Genomic DNA, 25,187 nt, shown 5'->3' on the forward strand with positions numbered 1-25,187 from the left:
TTATTATTAAACCCCAGTAACCTTTCACCACTTTCTAATCAAAAACTTACTCAAAAATTATTCAAAAACTTTGCTTCCAACACACTTCGAAAAATAAAGCTCCAAAGCTTCAACACTCAAAACTCTCAACTCTTCTGTCATAAATTGGCAATCTCTTTAGTAATCTCTTTGGCAATTTTATTACCAAAGAGAAACACGCTTTGCAAACTTCGTGATCATATTATACTTCCATCTTAAGAGAAGTCAATAGCCAAGAAAATGGATCGTGCAATATATCACTTTGTACTGTACAACACAATCTCAATAAAAAACATACAAAAAAAAGTGGACTCCAAGGAAGTTTCATCAAGCATGTAATTTTTCTTTTAGATTCTTTAATCATTTGACTTGCTAACCCACAAAGGAAAGTTAAATGCTGAAGGGTCTCACCCTGAAATGTCAACTGTACTCTTTTCTGTAGATACTGCCTGGCCTGCTGAGTTCCTCCAGCATTTTGTGTATTGTTATGAATGTGCAGCAACTCTAAGGGACCGAAGGGTACAAAGTCGCCCCCTCCTTTTTGAGAATTGCAAGATCGCTATTAATTTGGGTCTGGGACCCAGGAAATGAGAGAGAGACACGCAGAATCCACAAGGTTTGGAATGTGTCCTGGCCTCAGCGAAAACGGAACCATTGATAACGGCTATTGTCTCTTGGAGACGGAATTGTGTATTGAGTACTGTACTATTCATTGAAGCCCCTCAGGGGACGACCAGAGTGGGCTAGTTGAGGGATTGCATCATCCCAACCTGATTGACATCTGAGACCCCGTGAGTAAGGATAAAAGAGGGTCTGGGGAACAACCCCTTTAGACGCACCAGGAGAAATGCTAGAAATCCCGTGACAGCGTTTAATAGCGACAGCCGGTGGGGGGCTCGTGTGCGTCCTCCCTTGCCTGGGTTGGTGGGCTCACCACGGAAGAACGGCTTAGCTAAAGGAGAGGCCACAAGTGAACGGCCACATCAACGGGACTCCTGACGGATCGAAATCATAAAAGGAAAGCCGGCAAGTTTTTCTCCCAAAAATCTCTCTCTCTCTCCAACCATTGCAACCCAGCGGTCCCCAAAAGCTGCAGCCTGCATGAACTGAGTGAACTTTATATTTCCATCGGACAATACATTATCCCCTAGACAACGATAGAGCTTATTTCTTATTGATTATTATTATACCCGCACTTTTAGATTTAGTATTGACGACGTATATTATCTGTATATATGCATTGATATTATTTTTGTGTATTTTTACTAATAAATATTGTTAAAAATAGTATCATCAGACTTCAACGGACCTCTCTATCTTTGCTGGTAAGTGACCCGGTTACGGGGTTCGTAACAGTATGTTACTAGGATTTCCAGCATCTACAGATTTTCTCTTGTTTGTGATTAAATAAATGTACCCCTAGATATCTTTTCCAAATCATGCCATCTGCGGAGGTGTTTGTGAAGTTAACTTTGTTATTTGAAAGACACGATCAAGCAGTTTCAGGCTGTGGAGTCTACACCCTCCATCATGACAAAGACCAAGTCCTTTACTTAAGTGCCATGATGACTTATTCTGAAGCTCCTTCACAACCCACAATTCCACTTAAGTTCCCCTTACTCCCTTATTAATCTGCCAAATAACCTCCATCTCAGCCAGTTCTAACAATTACCACTGCCTTTCAAACATCACCCACTTCCCATAACCTTCCCAACCACACAGCAGTTGTCATCCAAACCCATTATAGTCACAGAAGTACAGCAGAAACAGGCCCTTCAGCCCATCTAGTCCATGCCAAAACCATTGAAACTGCCTACTCCCATCAACCTGCACCAGGACCACTGCCCTCCATATTGCTACTATCCATGTACTTATCCAAACTCTTCTTAAATGTCAAACTCATGTGCACCACTGGTGCTGACAGCTCATTCCACACTCTCACAACCCTCTGAGTGAAGTGGTTTCCCTTTATGTTTATCAAACTTCTTACCCTTCATCCTTAACTTATGACCTCTAGTTGCAGTCCCACACAACCTCAGTGGCAAAAGTCTGCTTGCATTTATCTATCTATACCCTTCATAATTTTGAATACTTCTATCAAATGTCCTCTCAGTTTTTTAAGTTCTAAACAAATACAGTCCTACCCTCTTCAATCTTTCCTTACAATTCAGGTCCTCCAGACCCAGCCATATCCTTGTAAATTTTCACTACACCCTTTCAAGCTTGTTTACATCATTCCTGTAGGTTGGTGAGCAAAAGTGTACACAATAAGCCTCACCAATGTCTTATACAACTTCCATATAACATCCCATCTTCTGTACTTATTGATTCATTGATTTATGAAGGCCAATGTGCCAAAAGCTTTCTTTATGATCCTAACTACCCATTACGGTCAAAGAATTATGTACCTATATTCCCAGATCACTCTATTCTACTACTCACTGTGCAAGACCTACCTTGGTTGGTCCTACCTAAGTGCAACACCTTGTACTTGTCTGCATTAAATTCTACCTGCCATTTTTCAGTCCATTTTTCTAGCTGATGCAGATCCCTCTGCAAGCCATGATAGCCCTCCTCCCTGTCCACTACACCCCCAATCTTGCTGTCATCCACAAATCTGCAGATCCAGTTAACCACATTATCATCCAGATCATTGATATAGATGACAAACTACAAAGGGCCCGGCACCCAATCCCTGTGGCACACCACTAGTCACAGGCCTCCAGTCAGAGAGAAAACCTTCTACAGCCACTCTGGCTTTTCCCACAACGCCAATGTCCAATCCAGTTTAATATCTCATCCTGAATGCCTAGCGACTGAACCTTCTTGACCAGCCTCCCATGTGGGACCTTGTCAAATGCTTTCCTAAAGTCAACATAGACAACATTCACTGCCTTGTCTTTATTCACTCCCCAGGTAACTTCCTCAAAAAAAAACTCTACAAGATTGGTTAGACATAACCTACCATGCACAAAGCCATGCTGACTATCTTTAATTAGTCCATGTCTATCCAAACATATATATCCGGTCCCTTAGAATACCTTCCAATAACTTTCCCATCTTTACTCAGTTTGCTGCACCAAAACCCCATTTCTGACAAGGACCTCCCACATAGTTATTTTTACCTTCCCCACCCTGCAGTTCCCTCACACTAACATGCAAGTCCAAACTCCACTGCAAAACTCATTCTCATTTCTGAAAGCAGAATTTCCCACTTCTGTCTTCCTTCCACTCCCCAAATGATGATGACTTTGACCCCACTAAGTGACCTGCCAGCTCTATCCCCTTTCCAAATGTCCTGCACCAACCACCTTGCCTATCCTAAGAATGTGCCATCTATTAATTCTGGGCTGATCACGACTGCCCAGTGATCCTTTCTAAACCTGGTTAATCCCATTCTAACTCCGCCACACTTCCAAGTTATCCAATTTCTTTCAGCATCATACAGTATCTTTTTAGGTAACATTAAATTTAAAATTCAGTTTTTAATTTGCATAGTTCAAAGCAGCATTACACTGAAGCAAAACTTAATCTGCCATTTTATTTTCCTCCAATGTAAACAGAACTTCATGGTATCTGAATTAGCTTGAGATTATGGTCAAATTAAACAATATTAAGTAGGGAGTACAAATACAGAACTAGATTAATAACCTGCACTTCTAACTTTTCTTCTCCACTTCCACACACTGATAAATTGTCACTTTTGAACTGACTGGGGAAGTTGATGCAGCAATTGTGAGTAATAGAAGTGCCTTCCACAGATGAGAACAGAAGCTTGAAATGAGTGGAAGAATGTAAACTACCCACTTTATAAGATGAAGTGCTCCTCCATATATTCTGGGCTTCTACATGCTCCATTGATGTATTGCTCCCTCTTGAATGATCTTCCATTATTTTGAACATATCCTTGAATACCTTCCTGCAACAGAAGTCAGAATAGAGTGCCGCCCTCAAAACTGGAGATAGGTGTCTAAATAAGGAGATCCAACATCACAAACTAAGCACAGACTTTAGGCTACATATTGTACCACTGAGAGAGCAGACCTCCAACTAGAGGTTGTGACTCAGACGGCATGGGATAACCCTGAGAACTATCATCATTAGCCTTTAGGTACATATGCTTTATGGCATAAGATCAGACATGGGCAATCAAATCTTTTCCTGATTGCCAGTCATTGCCCTCGCATAGTTGAGGAATCACTACTTATTCATGTTGAGCAACACAGCACTGAAATCAACAACAGCACATAGGTTTTTGGGTGGGAGACTGCAACATCTTTGACCAGAAACCAAAGTGATCAAGTTCTGAAGGATAGGGAATGAATGAACCAACTCAAGGGATATACTATTTGATCTCATCCTTACAATGCTCAATTCCATTTACAACCCTACAGCAACTGAAGCATGCATGCAGCAAGATCTAAATAACATTCAGACATAGAATAATTTGCTGCCACTAAAATTTGCAGTCAGATATCAACTGTTTCTAGTAAGTTTGATCACTTACGTATTCTCCTGATCCCAATTTTTTGTTTTTTTTAAATATAATTACAAGAGCAATGCAAAATTCTTTGTGATATTAACCCAGGATTCATGATTATAAACTACAGTTCTCAGTAATGCTATCTAGCTACAATTATTCAAACACGGTTCCAGCAAAATCAAGTCAATGTCTTCATCACCTGATATTCCACAAATTTAACAATAACCATATGAGGAAACGACAAGTTTCAAGGTCAAGTTGACATAGGCCTTGGAAGAGAACTTAGAACTGATAGTGTTCCTACATATCAGCTTGTAGGAATATTACTTGTTTTGCTTTGGAAGGTTTTTATTATGAAGTCTTCTCAACTTACTGGCAGTGTACCTTGTAAGGTTCAAAGAAGCCACAATGTGGGCCTGCATAGATAAAGAAAAGTGTGCATTAAGCGAACTACTCTCTGGATGGTATTCATTTTTTAAAAACACTGTTGGAGCAGTATTTAGAAAGGGAGGAGGAACATTTCACTCTAATAACTGCAAAACAGGTTTGCCCACTATGGATGCTGAAGCAGTTTTGAGGCGTCAAGGACCACTCACCACTGAATAACCAGCTTCATTGTTCTAGTGCACATGTTACTGGTGCAGCCAGTTCATAGAATTTTTTATGTCAATAACAAAAATTAGTGCATTACTGGCTGGGGATCAGCAATGAAAATAATATTAAATGTCAAAGTGAAGTGGCTAGTATATAAAAGGTGGCCATTCATTGCATGTCATTTGTATAGCTAGGGACATTAGTTTTCATGCATCACCTCAATTCTTGCCAGCTTGGGTCTCACTGGATTTGCGAAAAGACTGCTTCATTGGCAGCAAATGGAGTTAAATGAAACAATGAAACAGGTGTAGAGCAAAGACTTAAACTTGCTCTGTCATTCAACAAGATTCTCCTTAAAAGTGCCTCATTCACATTCTTAGCCAATCCCAAAGCAGAATAACATCATCATTACAGTATATATACTCCATACAGCAAACCATGTCCGCTCTAAAGCTCAGCTTTCCCCAGAGGTCATCAAATAATTCTCAAGTATCTACCTATCCAATACACGTCTGAAAACAACGTGGCAAATTCCAGGACTGACTTGGGAGCAAAGAAGGTTTTTCCTCTGCCTCCCAAAGTATCAATCACAAAATATGAAAGGTGAACAATGTGATAAGCATTGAGAAACCCACCTACTTGTAGAAAGTGAAACTACATCTCTTGAAATGCACAGCAAGATACCTACGTACATCAGTTTTTCACCAAGTATTTTGATTTTCCTCCATAATACATTTACCACTTTGCCTTTTTCTATTTTGTTTAGCTAGACACTAAAATTGCAGTTGTACGTATGGGAACAGTAATTGGTCTGTGGCATATTATTAAAAGTCATGTACTTTCTAGTTTACTCTTTAGATCAAGGGGAAAGCAAATGATTGCACAATATTTTTTCATAAATGTGTTTCTTAAACACTACACAATTTCTGCTTACCTGTTCCTTTGTTCTTATCTACATAGCAGTATTTCAATTCATAATCTTTCAACAATTCATATACATCCTGAAAGATAAGAAATTAAAATTACCTACATATGTCAAAGTTAAGGACTAAATGCATAAAGCAACTTGTGTTTCATTTTTAGATAACTTTGATTAGTCAATTAAAGCTTAAATTTCAAAGGTAGTCACAAAGTTTAAGGCAATAATGAACATTACCTCAACGACTTCTGTATAATTTTACAAAATTAGAATTAACAGCTTTGATAATAGTAATCAACAATTTTACCAGCGATTTAGTATCTAGCAAAAACATATTATGTGCACATCATTTAAAAATGCAAACACAATACATCATTAGTTAGGTAAATTTTAGGTATACAGCAGATGCTGTTGCAGCTATCCTACTTAATCACCAAGTTAACAAGACTATCAGCCATATTTGCAGAATTCAACACAATCTTACTCTCAGTTATATCTAACAAGCTCCAAACCCTGTGTCTCTGTACCTCACTCTGCAAATGGATCCTTGACTTACTCACCGAGAGTCAATGTGGATCAGAAATACTCTCTCCTCCTCACTGACAATCAACACTGGCACACCTCAAGGATGCATGTTTAGCCTACTGCTCGACTCTCTACATCCATGACTGTATGGCTAGACACAGCTCAAATATAATCTATAAATTTGCTTATGACACAACTATTGGCAGATTTTCAGATGGTACAGGAGTGACATAGATCAAAACACAAAATGCTGGTAGAACTCAGCAGGCCAGACAGCATCTAAGGGAGGAGGTAGTGATAACGTTTCGGGCCGAAAACCTTCATCAGGAGTGACATAGATCAGTTAGTTGAGTGGTGTCACAACAACAACCTTGCACCCAAGGTAAGACCAAGGAATTGATTGTGGACATCATGAAGGGAAAGTCGAGTGAACACAAATGAATCCTTATCAAGAGATTGGCAGTGAAAAGGGTGAGCAACTTCAAGCTCCTGAGTGTCAATATCTCTGCAGATCTATCCTGGGTCCAACATATGATGCAATTACAAAGAAGACACAACAATAACTGTGTTTCATCAGGAGTTTAAGGAGACTTGGTATGTTACCAAAGATTCTCACAAATTTCTACAGGTGTATCATGGAGAACATCCTAACTGTTTGCACCACTGTCTGGTATGGAGGGAGCACTGCGCATTTTTAACATTATGCACTGTATGTATTCATGCCGCAAAACAACAAATTTCATGACATATGCCAGTGATATTAACCCCAATTCTGATTGTAAAGTTATTTCAACAAAATAAATTACATCCAAGCAGATAATAAGTAACTGTTACAGCCCCCATTTGGTTGACAGTAGATGAAAGACTGACAGCTTGCTATAACGCAGTCTGTCAAGAGATTATTAAAAATATAATTTCTTTAGAAATTTTGGCCTCAGGAAATTTCATTAAGGAGACCTCTAGTTCTTGGACATCAGTACACATATGCTATCTATGGTCAGATTAAGCTCTTATGGATATTTTTCTTGGTGAAAGGTATTTGATACAAGGATGTGATACAAAATAAGGATTCATAAGTAATGAACATATTAGCAGGTATGGTGAATTAAAGGAACAAAAAAAAAGTAAAGAATACACTGCCTACTGTCACAACAGATCAACAGCAGATGCCACTTCATTGGCTCCTCACTCAACCCCAGAACATGCAAACAGTGAAACTGCATACATCAGGATGCTCTTTGTCAACTATCGTTCAGCATTCAACACTATCTTCCCCTCAAAACTAATCAATAAGCTCCAAGACCTAGGCCTCAATATGTCCTTGTGCAACTGGATCCTTGATTTCTTCACTTTCAGACCTAGTCAGTTCGGACTTGCAACAGCATCTCCTCCATAGTTATTAGCATAGGTGCACCACAAGGCTACGCGCTTAGGATAAAGTGGGGAACTATTGCTTGGATGCAGAAAATGTAAGCGAGGTATTTAATGAGTACTTTGTTTCATTACTTACCAGGAAATTGATATGGAGGGCCAGGAGATTGGCACTGAGTGTATAAATATGTAGTGCATTTCAGGGTCAAGGAGGAGGAAGTATTTGGCCTCCTAAGCAGTATTAAGATGGATGTCCCCAGGGCCTGATGGGATTTACCGCAGGCAAGAGACAAGATTTCTGGGCCCTTGAACGGTATTTTGTGTCCTCGCTAGCCACATGCGAGGTCCCTGGGGACTGGTGAATGGCTGACATTGTACCTCTATTTAAGAAGGGAACAAGGAAAAATCTTAGCAACTATAGATCAGTGAGTCTCACATCAGTTATAGGGAAATTACTGGAGAAAATTCTTAGGGATAGGATACATGAGCATTTGGAAACCCATAGCCTCATTAGGGACAGCCAGCTTGGCTTTGTGCATGGCAAGTTGTCTGTGGCTACCAGAGTAGGCTAGGAATCCTGTTGCATGTAACTCACCTCCTGACTCCCCAAAGCCTGACCACTATCTACAAGGCTCAGATCAGGAGTGTAATGGAATACTCATCACTCACGTGGATGAGTGCAGCTCCATCAACACTCAAGAAGCTTGACACCATACAGTACAAAGCAGCCGACTTGATTGGTACTCCTTCCACAAGTATCCAATCTCTCCACCATTGATGAACAGTTGCAGCAGTGTGTACTATCTACAAGATGCACTGCAATAATACAAACCGAAGTTCCACAGGCAGCACCTTCCAGACCCACAACCACTACCATCTAGAAGGGCAAGAACAGCAGATACTTGAGAACACCACCCCCTCCAAGTCACTCACCATCCAGACTTAGAAACATAACACTGTTCCTTCATTGTTGGGGGGTCAAAATCATGGAATTCCCTCCCTAACAGCACTGTGGGTGTACCTACCCCTCAGGGACTGCAGCGGTTCAAGAAGGCAGCTCATCACCACCTTTTCAAGGGCAACGAGGGTGGGCAATGAATGCTGGGTTAGCTGGCCACATCCCAGAAATGAATAAATTTTTTAGAAGTTGTGCCGTACCAACTTGATTTGAGTTTTTTTGATAACATGACAAGAGAAACTGATCAGGGTAGGGCAGTGAATATTGTCACCATGGATTTTAGTGAGGCGTTTGGCAAAGTCCCTCATAGGAGGCTAATCAGAAGATTAAGATGCGTGGGATCCATGGCAAAATGACTGCTTGGGTTCAAAACTGGCTTGCACGTAGAAGACAGAGGGTGGTGATTGAAGAGGCTTATTTGTGCTGGAGGTCTGTAATTAGTGGAGTTCCGTAGGGATCTGTGTTGGGTCCTCCGCTATTAGTAACGTATATAAGTGACCTGGATGAAAAATGTAGATTGGGGGGGTGGGGTGGTAAATTGCGGATGATATCAAGATTGGTGGAGTTGTGGAGAGTGTAAAAGAATGGCAAAGATTACAGCATGATATAGACCTGTTGCAGATATCAGCTGAGAAATGGCAGATGGAGTTTAACCCAGATAAATGTGAGGCGTTGCATCTCAGTATGGCAAATGTAAGGAGACAGTACACTGTTGAGGGTAAGATCTTTAACAGTGTTGCTGAACAGAGAGATCTTGGGATTCAAGCTTGTAGCTCTTTGAAAGTGGCTATGGTGGTTAAGGCGACTTATGGAATGCTTGCTTTCATTAGATGAAACAGTGAGTTCAAAACTCAGGAGGTTATGATGCAACTTTTTAAAACTCTGGTTAGGCCACATCTGGAGTATTGCATACAATCCTGGTCACCCCACTATAGGAAGGATGTTGAGGCTTTGGAGAGGGTGCAGAAGTTGTTTACCAGATGCTGCCTGGTTTAGAGAGCATGTGCTATTTCAAGAGGCTGGACAGACTTCCTTGATTGGGATGTTTTTAAGATTATAAGAGGCATAGATAGAGTGAACAGACAGCATCTGTTTCCCTGGGTTGAAATATCTAATACCAGAGGATATGCATTGAAGATGAGAGTGGATGGGTTCAAGGGGGATATGAGGGGTAAGCTTTTTTACTCAGAGTTGTGGATGCCTGGAATGCACTGTCTGGTGCAGTGGTAGAGCCAAATAAATCAGAGACTTTTAAGAGACATTTTTGATAGACATATGGATACAATGAGGATGGAGGGATATGGACATGGTGTAGGTAGCAGGGATTAGTGTTTGGGTGTTTTTCATTTGCTTTTTAGCTGGTTTGACATAACATTGTGGGCCAAACAGCCTGTTCCTGTGATGTACTTCAGATTTCTGGATAATTGGACCTCTTCTGGGGCAGGTGAGACTTGTACAAAAGGGACGGGTTGTACTTGAATCCAAGGGGGACTAGTACTCTTGTGGGCAGGTTTACCAGAGCTGTTAGAAGTAATTTAAACTAGTATGGCAAGGGGGTGGGAACCAGCATGAAAGAGGATGCCAGCATGTTTATGATGGGAGTAATAAAAATGTAAGAAAGGACAAGCCAATAATTGGGCACAAATACAGACAGAGAAAAGAGTTAAATTGTGCCAAAGATGCAAAAGTCAAAAGGGCGAAGAACGTAGGACTGAAGGTGCTGTATTTAAGTACATGTAACATTCAGAATAAGGTGGACAAACTCATGGCACATTTAGACGTTGTGGGCATCACTGAGTTGTGGCTGAACATCAAAGGATATACATTGTATCTAAAGGACTGGCAGGAAGGCATAGGTGGTGGTGTGGCTCTGTTGGTAAGAGATGGAATTACATCTTTAGTAAGAGTCAGTGAATGTTGAATCTTTGTGGCTGCAGTTATGAAAAAGCAAGAGTAAAAAAAAGACATGGGTATCATACATAGGCCTCCAAATAAAAGCCAAGATGTGGGATTGAGATTACAAAGGAAGCCTAGAAAAAGGCATGTAATAAGAAGGACGCCTCATGTCTTAATAAGCTGATAAGGAAGGCGGGCTCTGTCGTGGGCAAAGTACTGGAGAGTTTAACATCGGTAGCTGAGCGAAGGGCGCTGAGTAGGCTACGGTCAATTATGGAAAACCCTGAACATCCTCTACATAGCACCATCCAGAGACAGAGAAGCAGTTTCAGCGACAGGTTACTGTCGATGCAATGCTCCTCAGACAGGATGAAGAGGTCAATACTCCCCAATGCCATTAGGCTTTACAATTCAACTGCCAGGACTTAAGAACTTTTTTTTTTAAAGCTATTATTAATGCTTTTTGAGTTAGTGATTTAGATGCATATCATATTATTACTGAGTTAAGTATTGTATGTAATGAGTTTTTGCTACAACAAGTGTATGGGACATTGGAAAAAATGTTGAATTTCCCCATGGGGATGAATAAAGTATCTATCTATCTATCTATCTAATGTCACAATTGTAATGGGGGACTTCAATGTGTAAGGGGAATGGGAAAATCAGGGTTGGCATTGGACTACAAAGGAGGGAATTTGTTGAATACCTACAAGATGGCTTTTTTGAGCTGCTTGTGCTTGAGCCTACTTGGGGAAAGGCTATTGTAGATTGGGTGTTGGGTAATAATCCAAACCTTATTAGGGAACTTAATGTAAAGGAACCCTTTGGAGACAATAATCATAATATGATCAATTCATATTGCAATTTGAGAGGATGAAGCACGAGTCACATACATCAGTATCGCAATAGAATAAATGGAATTACAGAGGCATGAGAGAAGAGCTTGCCCAGGTGTATTGAAGGATACTGGTGGGGATGACGGCAGAGCAGAGATGGCTGAAGATTTTGGGAATACTTCACAAGACACAGAAGTAGTTGTTCTCAAATGGCAGGGATAGGCAACTGTGGCTGACACGGGAAGTTAAGGACTACGTAAAAGCCATGGAAAAGGTATCCAAGGTAGCAAAAGTGAATAGGAAATTGGATGATTGGGAAGCTTTTAAAATTCAACAAAAGGCAACTAAAAAAGCTACAAGAAGGGAAAAGATTAAATATGAGAGCAAACTAGCCAATAATATAAAGCAGGATACCATTTTTTCAGTTATATAAAGAGTAAAAGGGAGCTGAGAGTTGATATTGGACCACTGGAAAATGATGCTGGTGAAGTAGTAATGGGGGACAAAGAAATGGCAGATAAACTTAATGGGTACTTTGCATCAGTCTTCACTGTGGAAGACATTAGCAGTGTGCCAGAGGTCTGTGAGTGTCAAGGAGCAGGATTAAGTGCCATTGCTGATACAAAGAAAAAAGTGCAAGGCTGGCTCAAAAGTCTTAAGGGGGATAAATCACTTGGACTAGATGCAGTACATCCCAAAGACCTGAGAGGGGTTGCTGAAGAGATAACAGATGCATTGGTCATGATCTTTCAAGAATCACTTGACTCTGGCATGGGCACAGAGGACTGGAAGATTACTTTAAGAAGGGAGGAAGGCAAAAGAAAAGAAAAAGAAAAGAAATGATAAGCCAGTTAGCCTAACCTCAGTGGTTGGGAAAATGTTGGAGTCTATGATTAAGGATGAGGATTTCAGGTACTTGGAGACTAAAGATAAAATAAATCAAAGTCAGCACCATTTCTGTAAAGGGAAATCTTGCCTGACAAACTTGTTAGACCTCTTTGAGGGAGTAACAAGCAGGGTGGACAAAGGAGAGGCTCCTGAACCAGCATGGATAACCTCACTCACATCAACACTGAACTGACTCCACAACCTATGGATTCACTTTCAAGGACTTTGCAACTTATGTTCTCAGTATTATCTATTTACATATTAAATAATTATTAGTTTTTTTGTATTTGCACAGTTTGTCTTCTTTTCCACAATGGTTATTTGACTTGTCAGTCTCTCTTGTCATTATTCTATTGTATTTCTTTGTTTACTATGAATGCCTGTAAAAAATGATTTCAGAGTAGTATACAGTGACATACTGATACTTCAATAAATTTTGTTACTACTAGAGTGCTATAGGTATTAGAAATAGTCCCTCGGTTAATTAATTTAATTTTAATAACTTGTAGGAACAAACTGAAACATATCTATGCTGATAGCATCAAGTAAGAAAACGAGCTACAGGCATTCTACAAAATGGCTGTAAACACATCAGGAAAATGGGCAAGATGGAAGACAACATAAAATATGGCAAACTGTGGGGTTAATCCCTTCAATAGAACACACCATTTTTGAAAGAAAGTGAAAAGCTGGTAAGTTGTTAAACACAAACCATGTCAGAAGATTGGTAGATTAGATTAAAGATTGGCTTTTGAGAAGAACCTGCTAAACAAGAGCCCATGGTATTACAGGAAAGAAATTAGCATTGACAGACAATTGGCTGACTGGCAGCAGACAAACAGTAGGCATAAAGGGGGCCTCTTCCATTTGGCTGAGGCTGACTAGTGGTGCTGCGTAGTGGTCAGTGTTGGGACCGTTTATTTTCATTTTACCTGTCAATGGTTGAATGGTAGAATTGATAGCTTAGACGCCAAGATTGCAGACCATAGAAAAGATAGCTAGAGAGGCAGGCAGTGTTGAGGAAGGAGGATGTCTTCAGAAGGACTTAAAACAGATTAGAAAAATGGGCAGAGAAATGGCAGATGGAATACAGTGCAGCGAAGTGTATGGTTATGCAATTTAGTAGAAGGAATGGGGAGTGAATTCCAAAATCAGAGGTGCAAACTGACTTGGGAGACCTAGTGCAAGATTCTCTAAAGGTTAACTTACAGGTTGAGTTGGTAGTAAGAAAGGCATTGTTAGCATTTATTTCTAAAGGACTTGAATATAAAAGCAAGAATTTAATACTGCGATTTTAAAACATTGCTCAGACCACACTTGGAGTACTGTGAGCAGTTTTGTGCTTCTCATCTAAGAGAGGATGGCTGGCATTGGAGGGGGTCCAGCAGAGGTTCATGAGAATGATCCCAGGAATGAAAGGGTTAATACAACAGAAGCTTTTGATGGCTCTGGGCATGTACTCACTGCAGTTTAAGAATATATATAGGATTTGGGTAGAAAGACTGAGCTGCTTCAAGCTCCTAGGTGTCAACATCTCAAAGGACCTATCCTGGGCCAACATATAGATGCAATCACAATGATGATGTGCAAGCATTTCTGATTTCTTTGAAGTGTAAGCAAATTTAGCATGTTGAAGACTGACAAACTTCTACAGATGCAGTAGAAAGTTTTGTAACTGGCTGCATCAGAGCCTGATCTACAACGTCCAGTCTACAGGAATGCAAGAGACTACAGTGTGTGGTGGACTCAGCCAGTTCCATTATGGGTATAGCTCTCCTCAAATATTTCATGAAGGCAGCATTCATCATCAGGGACCACTGCAATTTGAGCCAAGCCCTCTTCCTGATGTTGCCATCAGACAGGGGTACAAGAGTTGAAGATCTACACCTCACAGTTCAACTACAGCTTCTTCCCCACTGCCTTGTGGTTCCTGCATAAAAATAATTGAAAACCTTACATTTTTCTCTCTCCCTCTATCTTGCACTACTGTCGTTATGTTTATTTCATCGCATATTTTTGCATGTATATGTATAATACATAAATTCATGTTAACTTATGTTTGGTCCTCATCTTGGATGTATATTCTTCTGCTATTGAATAGTATTGTATACTATTCTTTTGTTGCAATAAAATTCATTGCATTCTTTCTCTGGGTACGTATGTCCATGACAACAATAACTTGAACCTGATATACAAGTGCAAATAGAGAATTTTAAAATAACCAAGTAATCAAAAGGCTAGTCACACTGTTAGATTTAACCAGCATGTTAAACATATCCCATCTGTGCTTGGAATTCCCAATATGAAAAGCTTACATCAGGAACAGAAAACAATTTCTTTAAAATAGTACAATATTATTATTGGCACCACGTGGTGATGGTTGAGCTAATAAAAATGAACTTGGGTGATGTAGAGGGAATGGTTTGCTGAAGATAATGAAGTTTAATGGTGGCAACATGCTGAATTCAGCAATAACAGGCATGATCATGGTGAACAGTGCAAGGAAGAATAAGGAAAGGTAATTAATAAGGAAACATAATTGAATTTGGCTATGATCTTAGATATCTAGAAGTCAGAAAAAAATAGAAGAACAGCATGTTCAAACAACTTACCAATGATTCTAAACAGCAGTCCCCCCCCCCCCCTCCCTTATTTACTCCTTGTTCTGGTACTAAATTCTTCATTTACAATCTTTTTCATTGTCAATAACTGTTAGCACATGACTTCATCAGGTGTAACAGAGGAGCTGTCGGTCAGCCAGGTGCATTTTCCCCAAAGGAATACTGAATGTCAACCAGCAGTGGTTTAGCTAATACTTCCCATCAACCAAACATACCACATAATTGCTCTGTGTTAGTATACAATGGAGGTGTTCCATGTTCAACTCCTAAGAATTTCCAGTTTTCCCATTTAAGCAGGAAACATTGCTATTAGATTAGATTAGTGCTTTTGTACAAAAAAGAATAAGATCATCAGTTTATTTTTTTGTGGGGAATGAACAGGAATTCTGTTTGCCAAGACCTTCAATACTCATCTTTATACTGTACTACGGGATATCTTGCAGAAAGACAGGGCCTTGACTTAACTTACACGCAGAAGTTAGCTTGTCTGACAGCATTTCTCTCCACATTTGAAACTCCTGTGAATTACTGAAGTTTCAAGCCCTAGCTTGAAACCTTCGTAATGCATAGGAATTTCAAGCCAGGGTTAGCACCTTTTATAAATGGATAGTAGTGATTCTGGCTCTTAAAAAACTTACTGAATTCGTTTTTAAAACAATCACTTGGTTTTGTGGGTAAAATCTCACATTTCAAACAAAGTGCACACAATTATATGAGTTTATTTAAACTTAGAATAATTAACAAACGGTCATGATAAATGTTAAACTAACTTATTTCAGCACTTTTCAGCAAAAATCAAATGGGAATTCAAGTTCAAGTTTATTGTCATTCAATTATATACATATATACCACCAAATGAAACAACGTTCCTACAGACCAAGGTGTACAAAACAGTACCTACAACTCACGTGCAACACAAATAAAGTAACAAGTAATAAAATGCATTGAAGACACAAATCAAAAAGTAAATAGCATGACACTACTGGCACTTCATACGTGATGAGTCCTGGGTGACGGAAGGGAGTTCGGCAGTTTTACATCCTGGGGGAAGAAGCTGTTTCCCATCCTAACAGCTCTTGTCCTAATGCTACGGTACTTCCTGCTTGATGGAAAGGGGTCAAAGAAATTGTTGTATAGGTGGGAGGTATCACTGGCAATACCAAGGGCCCTGCATATACAGCACTCCTGATAAATATCTCAGATGGGTGGAAGAGAGACCGTGATGATCCTCTCAGTAGTCCTTGCAATCCTTTGTAGGATCTTGAAGTCAGATGTCTTGCAATTCTTGTACCAAACAGTGTTAAAACTGGTCAAGGCACTCTCAATGGTGCTCCTGTAATAATTAGTTAAAATGGGGGTGGGGCAGAGGAGGCGAGTCTCACTCACCTCAATCTCCTTAGAAAGTGGAGATGTTGCTGTGCTTTCTTGGCTAAAGAGCTGGTGCTGAGGGACCAGGTTATTATTGTTACTTATACCAGGTTAGAGTGAAAAATTTTGATTTGCATGCCATCCATACATAGCATTTCATCACAACACTATCAAGGTAGTAATAACAGAACGTGGTGTTACAATTACAGAGCACAGCAAAGGCAGACAATGAGGTCCAAAGTCAGGACAAGGTAAATGGAGAGGTCAAGAGTCCATCTGATTGAACACAATGCCCATTCAATAACAACTGGACAGAAGCTGTCCTTCAATCTGGTGGCACATCCTTTCAGGCTTTTATATCTTCTGCCCGCTGGAAAGCGGGAGAAGAGAGAAGGCAGCAAGAAGAATAAATAGTCCATGGAAGCGAAGCTAGTTTTTGTGACATGTTAAGCTGTGTACACAACTTACTGGCAGCAAACAAAACTACTAGCTACTTTATTATCACATTTTTCTTTTAGAAAACAATCACTACAATCAATAGCCTGTAACTTGCCTTTCAGAATTGAGCTTTGAACTGCCTTATGACCTGGAATTTTTGTGATGTGGAACTGAAGTCCCAAAGGTGCAGGGAGGTTGCAGCATAGCATTGGACCCAAGTCCCACAGCCTCTATTTGATCCAAAGGCAAGGAATGAGCCAATGTATGGCCATTGCTGGAGCGGACTTGGAGCCAATTTGAAGCAGCGGATATGAGGCGAGGCAGAGTCAAGGCAGCATGAGAGTGAGGAATGAACCAATGTTTGACTGATTTAAGTGCCAGGCCAGATTGGAAAGGTCAAGTATAGGTGGAATCGAGGTGTGGGGTCCAGGCCCGAAAGCATATCGAAACTTTTGCACCTGGGTGAAAAAGTGATGAAAAAGCCTAGGTTTAGGGAACTTCAGCGGCAGGCTAGATTGAAAAGGTCAGGGTGTTGGGGTTGGACGCAAGGGATGGGCCAGTGTTCAGTTCACTGCGCTGTGAAGTTTACTCATCTCTGAACTGAGGCTGTGAATCCTGGATCAGCTGTGACAGGCTTCATGGCTATGAATTCACATCCATGACCTTTAGTTCTGAATGTTATTTCTTTACTTTTTATTGTTTGCATGACTTGTTCTTTTTTTTTTGCACACTGGGAGTTTGAGTCTTCTTTCTAAGGGGTTCTTTGTTTTGTGGCTGCCTGTAAGCTGATGAATCTCAAGGTTATATACAGTATACATACTTTGACAATAAATATACTTCGAACTTCTGAACTTTAAACACCTGCAGATGGAGTGAGAGCAGAATCTGGCCACACAGTCACAAGTGTATAGAGTAGAGTAGGGGGCTAAGGACATAGCCTTGGGGAACACTAGTGTTGAGAATTGTGGTGTAAATGTTGATGCCTGTTTTTACTGACTGTGATCTGTTGTTCAAGTAGTCCATGATCCCCCTGCAAAGGGTGATGCTGAGTCCCAGGTCTAGGGGTTCAGAAATGAGTTTGCTTGGAATGAAAGTATTGAAGTGGAGCTGTAGTCAATAAACAATGGTTTAGTGTAGGTATCTTTTACAGTGTAGATGCTCCAGAGATGAGTATAGGGCCAGGGAAATGGTGTCTGTCATAGACTTGTTTTGGCAGTAGGCGAATTACAGTGGGTCCAGGTTGTCTAAGAGGTTGGAGTTAATCCATGCCATGACCAACCTCTCAAAGCACTTCATGAGGCCACTGGGCAGTAATTGTTAAGGCATGTTACCTTATTTTTCTTAGGTACTGGGATGACCATGATCTTTTTAAAGCAGCTGGTAACCTCAGTTTGAAAAAGGGAGGAGATACAAACATGTCTGCAAATACCCCCTTAAGACATAGGAGCAGAATTAGGCTATTTGGCCCATAGAGTCTGCTCCATCATTCCATCACAGCTGATTTTTTAAAATCTATTTTAACACCACTCTATCTTCTCCCCATAACCTTCAGAATTGCCCTGACAAACTAGAGCTATTGTTATTCTACCATCATCCCTGCTAATGTCCCCTTCCAATCAACTTTGTCCAACCTCCTCACTCATGCCTCAGTTTTGGGCTCCTCATCTAAGAAAAATAGATTCCTTCTTTAATTCCCTTTACTCGACAGTAATACTGATACATCGGACTTCAACTTCTCCCTCTCAAATTACAAGGCGAATTCTATCATGTTATAATGATCACTGTCTCCTAAGGGTTCCTTCACCTTAATCTCCCTAATCAAATCTGGGTCATTATACTCACATACAATCTAGAATTATCTTTCCCTTCATGGTCTCAACCACAAGATGCTCTTAAAAGCCATCTCATAGGCATTATACAAATTCCCTCTCTTAGGATCCAGCAACAATCTGATTTTCCCAATCTAGTGTACCTGCATTTTGAAATTCTCCATGACTATTGTAACATTGCCCTTTTTATATGCCTCTTCTATCTCCCATTGTATCCAACGTCCTGGCTACTGTTCAAAAGCTTGTATACAACTCCTACCAGGCATTTTTTTTTTTTTAAAACTCTTGCAGTTTCTTAACTCTATCCACGAGGATTCAACATCTTCCGATCCTGTCACCTCTAAGGATTTGTTTTCATTTTTTAACCAACAGAACTACCCCATCCCCTCTGCCTACCTGCCTGTCCTTTAGATATAATGTGTATTCTTGGATGTTAAGCTCCCAACTAAGGTCTTCTTTCAACAATGACACAGCGACGCCTATGCCATACCTGCCAATCTCTAACTGTGCTACAAGATCATTTACCTTATCCTGAATACTGTATGCATTCAAATACAACACCTTCAATTTTGTATTTATCACCGTGTTGGATTTTACCACCATGTTACACTTCAATTCATCACACTGACTGTAATTTTGCCCTACCATCTGTCTGTCCTTCCTCACAGTCTCGCATCTAGTTGTATACCAACTGCCTGATCTTCAGTCCTACCACTCTGGTTCCCATACCCTTGCTGAAGTAGTTTAAACCCTCCCCAACAGCTCTAGCAAACCTACTCAAGAATATTGATCTCCCTTAAGTTCAGGTGTAACCCATCCTTTTTGCACAGGTCAAACCTTCAACAAAAGCGATCTCAATAATCCAGAAATCTGAAACACTGCCTACTGCACCACTTTCTCAGCCACTCAGTCATCCATTTTATCATCCTATTCCTTCCTTGATTAGCACATGGTACAGGGAGTAATCCAGAGTTTATTACCTTAAATGTCCTGCTCTTCAGCCTCTTCCCTAACTCTCTACTCACTGCATCCTCCTTTTTACCCATGTCATGTGCACCAGGACAGCAAAATTGCAAATGTCACTCCACTCTTTAAGAAGGGAAGGAGGCCAAAGAAGGGGCAGTTATAGGCCAGTTAGCTTCACTTTAGTGGTTGGGAGGACGTTGGAGTCCATTAGTAAGGATAATGTTTCCAGGTACTTGGAGGCGCATGATAAAGTAGATCAAAGTCAGCATGGTTTCCTTAAGGGGGAATCTTGCCTGACAAATTTGTTGTAATATTTTGAGGAAATAAAGGGAAGGAGAGTCGGTCGATGTTGTTTACTTGGATTTTCAGAAGGCCTTTTGATAAGGTGCTGCACATAAGGGCTCATAAGAGCCCATGCTATTACCAGAAAGATACTAGCATGGACAAAAGACTGGCTGATTGGCAGGAGACCAAACAAAATAAAGAGGCCTATTCTGGTTTGCTGCCGGTGGCAAGTGGTGTTCTGCAGGGGTCAGTATTGGGACCACTACTTTTCATGCTATATGTCAACTATTTGGATGATGGAATGGATGGCTTTGTGGCCAAGTTTGTAGAAGATACAGATAGCTGGAGGGGCAGGCAGTTTTGAGGAAGTAGTGGGTCTGTAGAAGGATTTGGAAAGGTTGAAAGAATGGGCAAAGAGGGTCAGATGGAATATAGTGTAGGAAAGTGTATGGTAGTAGGAATGAAGGCATAAATGGAGAGAAAATTCAAAAATCAAAGTTGCAAAGGGTCATTCAAATCCTTGTGTAAGATACCCTGAAGGTTAATTTGGCTGTGGAGTCAGTGGGAAGAAAGGCAAATACAATGTTTACATTTGTTTTAAGAGGACTAGAATATAAGAGCAAGGATGTTATGCTAAGGCTTTATAAGACACTGGTAAGACCACACTTGCAACATGATGAGCAGTTTTGGGCCCCTTATCTAAGAAAAGATGTGCCGGCATTGGAGAGGGCCCAGAGGAGGTTCATAAGTATGATTCTGGTAAAGAAAGGATTAATATATGAAGAGTATTTGATGGGTCTGAGCCTATACGCACTGGAGTTTAGAAGAATGAGGGTGGATCTCATTGAACCCTATTAAATATTGAAAGGCCTAAATGGAATGGATGTGGAGGGGACATTTCCTATAGTGGATGTTTAGAACCATAGGGCACAGCTTCAAAAAAGAAGAACATCCGTTTAGAACAGAGCTGAGAAGGAATTTCTTTAGTCAGATGGTGATGAATCTGCATAATACATTGCCATGGATGGCTGTGGAGGCCAAGTCATTGAGTATAATTAAAGCAGATGTTGATAAATTCTTGATTAATCAGAGTGACAGAGGTTATGGGGAGAAGGCAGGAGAATGGAGTTGAGAGGGATAATAACTCTGCCATGATGGAATCGCACAGCAGACTCCATGGGACGAGTGGCTTAATACTCCTCCTATGTCATATAGTCCCTCTAGCTGTTCATCCTTCCTCTTGATAATCTTCTGCAACCACTCAGAGATAACCTGGACCATAGCACCTGAGAGGCAACACACCATCCTGGCATCTCTTTCACAGCCACAGAATCTCCTGTACTCCCCCCACCCAAGCTAGCAAGACGCCTATCACCTGTCTTTACACTTCATCGATGAGCCTCAAAGCCACAGTTCCTCCACCACCCCCAGCAGTATCCAAAGGGCATACTTGTTGCTGAGAGGAATGACCGTTACTTCTCCTGGTGGTCGCACATCTACTATCTGAAGCCTACTCTGAGTGTGACCACATAAGTAAAAGTTTCATTTATGATGCTGATGATCCTGAGTACATCCAGCTCCAGCTCCTTGAATTTGTCAGTCAGGAGATGAAGTTGGCTGCACTCCCTGCAGATATGGGATTCAAGGTACCCAAATTTCCCTAATGACATCTCACAGGTGGAGCATTCCACTGCATTACTACCATCCTGCCTACACTTGCTATAATTCTAATTTGTCATGCTTAAATTCTAGCCAGCACCTGTTCATGACTAAGCCTACTGAGCCAAAGTCTGGCCACTCTAATACTTCTCACTCCAACCACAGCCACACCAGCTTTTCACTGTCTGGAAGACCAACCTTACATCCACAAGTGTACTGGAGGCTGTCAGAGTGGGTGGTGACATTCCAATTCAATCTGTTCAAAATATGTAGAGAATGCTCAATAGAAAGGGATGTGCTGTTAGAAGCAAAGCTGCCCAACTTCATTTTGTAGCCATTATGGTATGTAAGCCCTACCACAACTGATAGCTGGTCTGGGACTCAATTTTGGTCTGTTAAAATGCTCTTGGCATCCCTGATAGTTTTACTGAGGTTATAGCTCAATTTTTTTGTAAAGGTCAGGATCACATGAACACTGCAGTCCCTCATTTCCCCCCCCTATTCATCTAATATTTCTTAGTAGCATCAAGTACACTTGTTGACATCCTACAAACCTTAGAGTATCTTTTAAAGTTACAATCTTGCTCTTACATCATTGCCAAGCCTTCTTTATATTTCTTCAAAGCTGTTAATAATACTTTTGCAGTGAATTTCTCCAGGTTCTGGGTTTCAACTTCTTGCTCTTTCCTCTCCCTATCTAACAGCTGTGTTCAGTTCCATAATGCCTTCCTTGTTTAGTTCTTCAGCATGACATTCAAGCAAGTTGGTGATATCCTCATTAATATCAAATTGAAGTTGGTTACCAAAGACTACCACATACTCCTTCATATATTCTATTGTCTCAGAGGAAAAAAAATCTCAAAAATCATGGACATTAGGGTAAAGCTTCTTCCATACACCATAATTCTTTGTTTTACCTCAGTCCAAGGATCGACAATAGTCTTCACAGCATCATGACTTCCAAAATTCTCTTAAAGCAGGGGTCCCCAACTTTTTTTTGCCATGGATTCCTACCATTAGTCGAGGGGTCCGTGGACGCCAAGTTGGGAGCCCCTGCCTTAAAGTCTTGCCTTCTGCTGCATTAGTTACTTTAACAAGCTTGAGAAAAAAGATCTGCAGGCATAGTATGCTTTAATCACATTATCGTTTACTGGCTGGAGAATGGCTGTTGAATTCAGTAAGAAGATGATAATCCAAAAATTCCAGAGCCGAGAGGCATGATTGAGAATCAATAAAGTCTTAAATTACATGATTCAGAAGCATTCTCTCTACTTCACAAACAAAATGGTTCATAAACCAATTATCAAAAAGGAACAACTGTACCCAAGCCATTGTGTTGGACTTCTAAATGATCTGAAGAGATGCCTTCCAAATTCCTTCAAGTACACAAAAGAGTTTGTAATCCTGTAATTTTTTACTAAGAGGGTCAGTCCTTTTGCTCATTTGTGTCCTGGAGCATTCTTTTCCTCCTTTGTAATAAGTACATTCCAATATAATCCTGTCACATCCACACTGGACTTATTTGACATAATAACTCCCTTCCCTAATCATCTGTCCCCAAACATCAGGAAATGCATCAGTGCATTATGGTGAACACTTGGTGCTTCCCTGTTATTTTAATATTATGCAATTTTTTCTTTGTTTTAAATCTGTTAAATCACCCTCTACTTGCAAATGTCTCCACTTTCATCAGCATGCTTTTTCTTCAAATATTTGAACAGGCTCTTTAATATTCCCTGAATAATCAGGCTAATGGGTATTCAGTGTTGATGTTTATCTTCAAGAAAATCACCCATAGGTTTTTCATCTCAATTACCAAACCATTTCACTACTTCCTATGATACTAATTTGCATTGGAGCTAATCCTTTAATTTGATCAAGGATGCATGTTTTGTCCTTTCAAAGTTCAAAGTTTGTCAAAGTATACATCATACAACTTGAGTTTCATCTAACAGGCAGCCATGAAACAAAGAAACCCAAAAGAACCCATATTAAAAAAAATGAACACCCAATATAGAGAAAGAAAAAAACCACAAGCAAATAGCATTCTGAACTGAAATCTGCAAGAGTCTCACAGTTCAGAGCAGAGCTCAGTAACTCTCATGGCGCAACAATCTGAACTGCCCTCCCCTAGGGCCTCGACACAGTGATATTTTTAACCTGGCCCTGTACCTAAATCAACGACCAAACATCCGGTTCAATTGCCTCGATAGGCTTTGGGGCCTGCATCTTACCGCCTCGATTCAGCACAGCGCTCAAGTCTCTGTGTAATCATAGAGTTCAGTTGCCTCAATCCACTCTGGTGCTCGAGCCTCGCCAACTTAATACAGCCTTCAGCCCAGCACTTAAATCGAACTTCAGGTCCTCCTCGATCTCGGTGACGAGCCTGCCACCTTGCCTTGGTTCTGCCACATCAAATTGCCTTGAATTCCAAATGGAAGTTACAGACTATTTTTGTTTTGTGATGATCATTTGTCAGAAAAAGTGTGATAAACAAAGTATTTAGTTGTTTTCCTTGTTTTGTTAGCCACCAGGCAGAAGTCGCTGAAATCACCAGCACCATCTTATCCTTTAGGATGATACCAACTGTTGAACATAGAGCAGTACAGAACAGGAACAGGCTTTTCAGTCTGTGCCAAACCTATTAAATTGGTGATTAGTAAACACAAAGTACACTGCAGATGCTGTGGTCAAATCAACATGTACAAACAAGCTGGATGAACTCAGCAGGTTGGGGAGCATCCGTTGAAATGAGCAGTCAACGTTTTAGGCCGTGATCCTTCGTACAAACAAGCTGGATGAACTCAGCAGGTCAGGCAGCATACAAACAAGCTGGATGAACATCGAATTCTCCAACTTCCGGTAATTCCCTCCCTTTCCCTTCCACCATCCCACTTTCACTCTGCCTCCTCTTCTAGCTGCCTATCACCTCTCATGATTCTGCCTTCTTCTACTACCCATAGTGCTTTCCCCTTACACTCCTTCTTCACCTCTCCGGCCTATCCCCTCCCTGCTTCCCCTCCCCCACCCTTCGATCTTTCCTCTGATTGGTTCTTCACCTGGCACCTTCCACCCTCCCTTCACCTTCTTTATAGGGCCCCTGACAAACGGTCTCTGCCCGAAGCGTTGACTACTCATTTCAACGGATGCTGCCCGGCCTGCTGAGTTCATCCAGCTTGTTTGTACATGTAAATTGGTGATTAAGTGGCCAACTAAATTAATCTCTTCTGCCTGTGCAATATGCCCATACCCTTCCATTTTCCTCACACTCATATGCTTATCTAAACATCTTTGTTTAGATAAGCATTTGATTAGACATTGGCTAGAGAAGCCAGAGAGTGGAGGCCTGTGACTAGAGGTGTGCCACAGGGATCAGTGCTGGGTCCATCGTTATTTGTCATCTATATCAATGATCTGGATGATAATGTGGGTAAATTGGATCAGCAAATTTGCTGATGATACAAAGATTGGAGGTGTAGTGGACAGCGAGGAAGGTTTTCAAAGCTTGCAGAGGGATTTGGATCAGCTGGAAA

The 25,187-nt window shown here is 40.7% G+C and overlaps 1 protein-coding gene across 6 annotated transcripts in view; it reads right to left on the bottom strand.

Moving 5' to 3' along the window:
- Window positions 1–25,187, bottom strand: part of raver2 (ribonucleoprotein, PTB-binding 2) — a 130,162-nt gene that overhangs the window by 92,072 nt on the left and 12,903 nt on the right. For all 6 annotated transcript variants that reach the window (XM_073063195.1, XM_073063194.1, XM_073063197.1 and 3 more), the window contains exon 2: window positions 6,030–6,096. In XM_073063195.1, the coding sequence (XP_072919296.1) occupies window positions 6,030–6,096 (67 nt within the window). The remainder of the gene's footprint in view (window positions 1–6,029; window positions 6,097–25,187) is intronic.

Source organism: Hemitrygon akajei, chromosome 12 (assembly GCF_048418815.1).
Source record: "Hemitrygon akajei chromosome 12, sHemAka1.3, whole genome shotgun sequence".
Classification (NCBI taxonomy): domain Eukaryota; kingdom Metazoa; phylum Chordata; class Chondrichthyes; order Myliobatiformes; family Dasyatidae; genus Hemitrygon; species Hemitrygon akajei.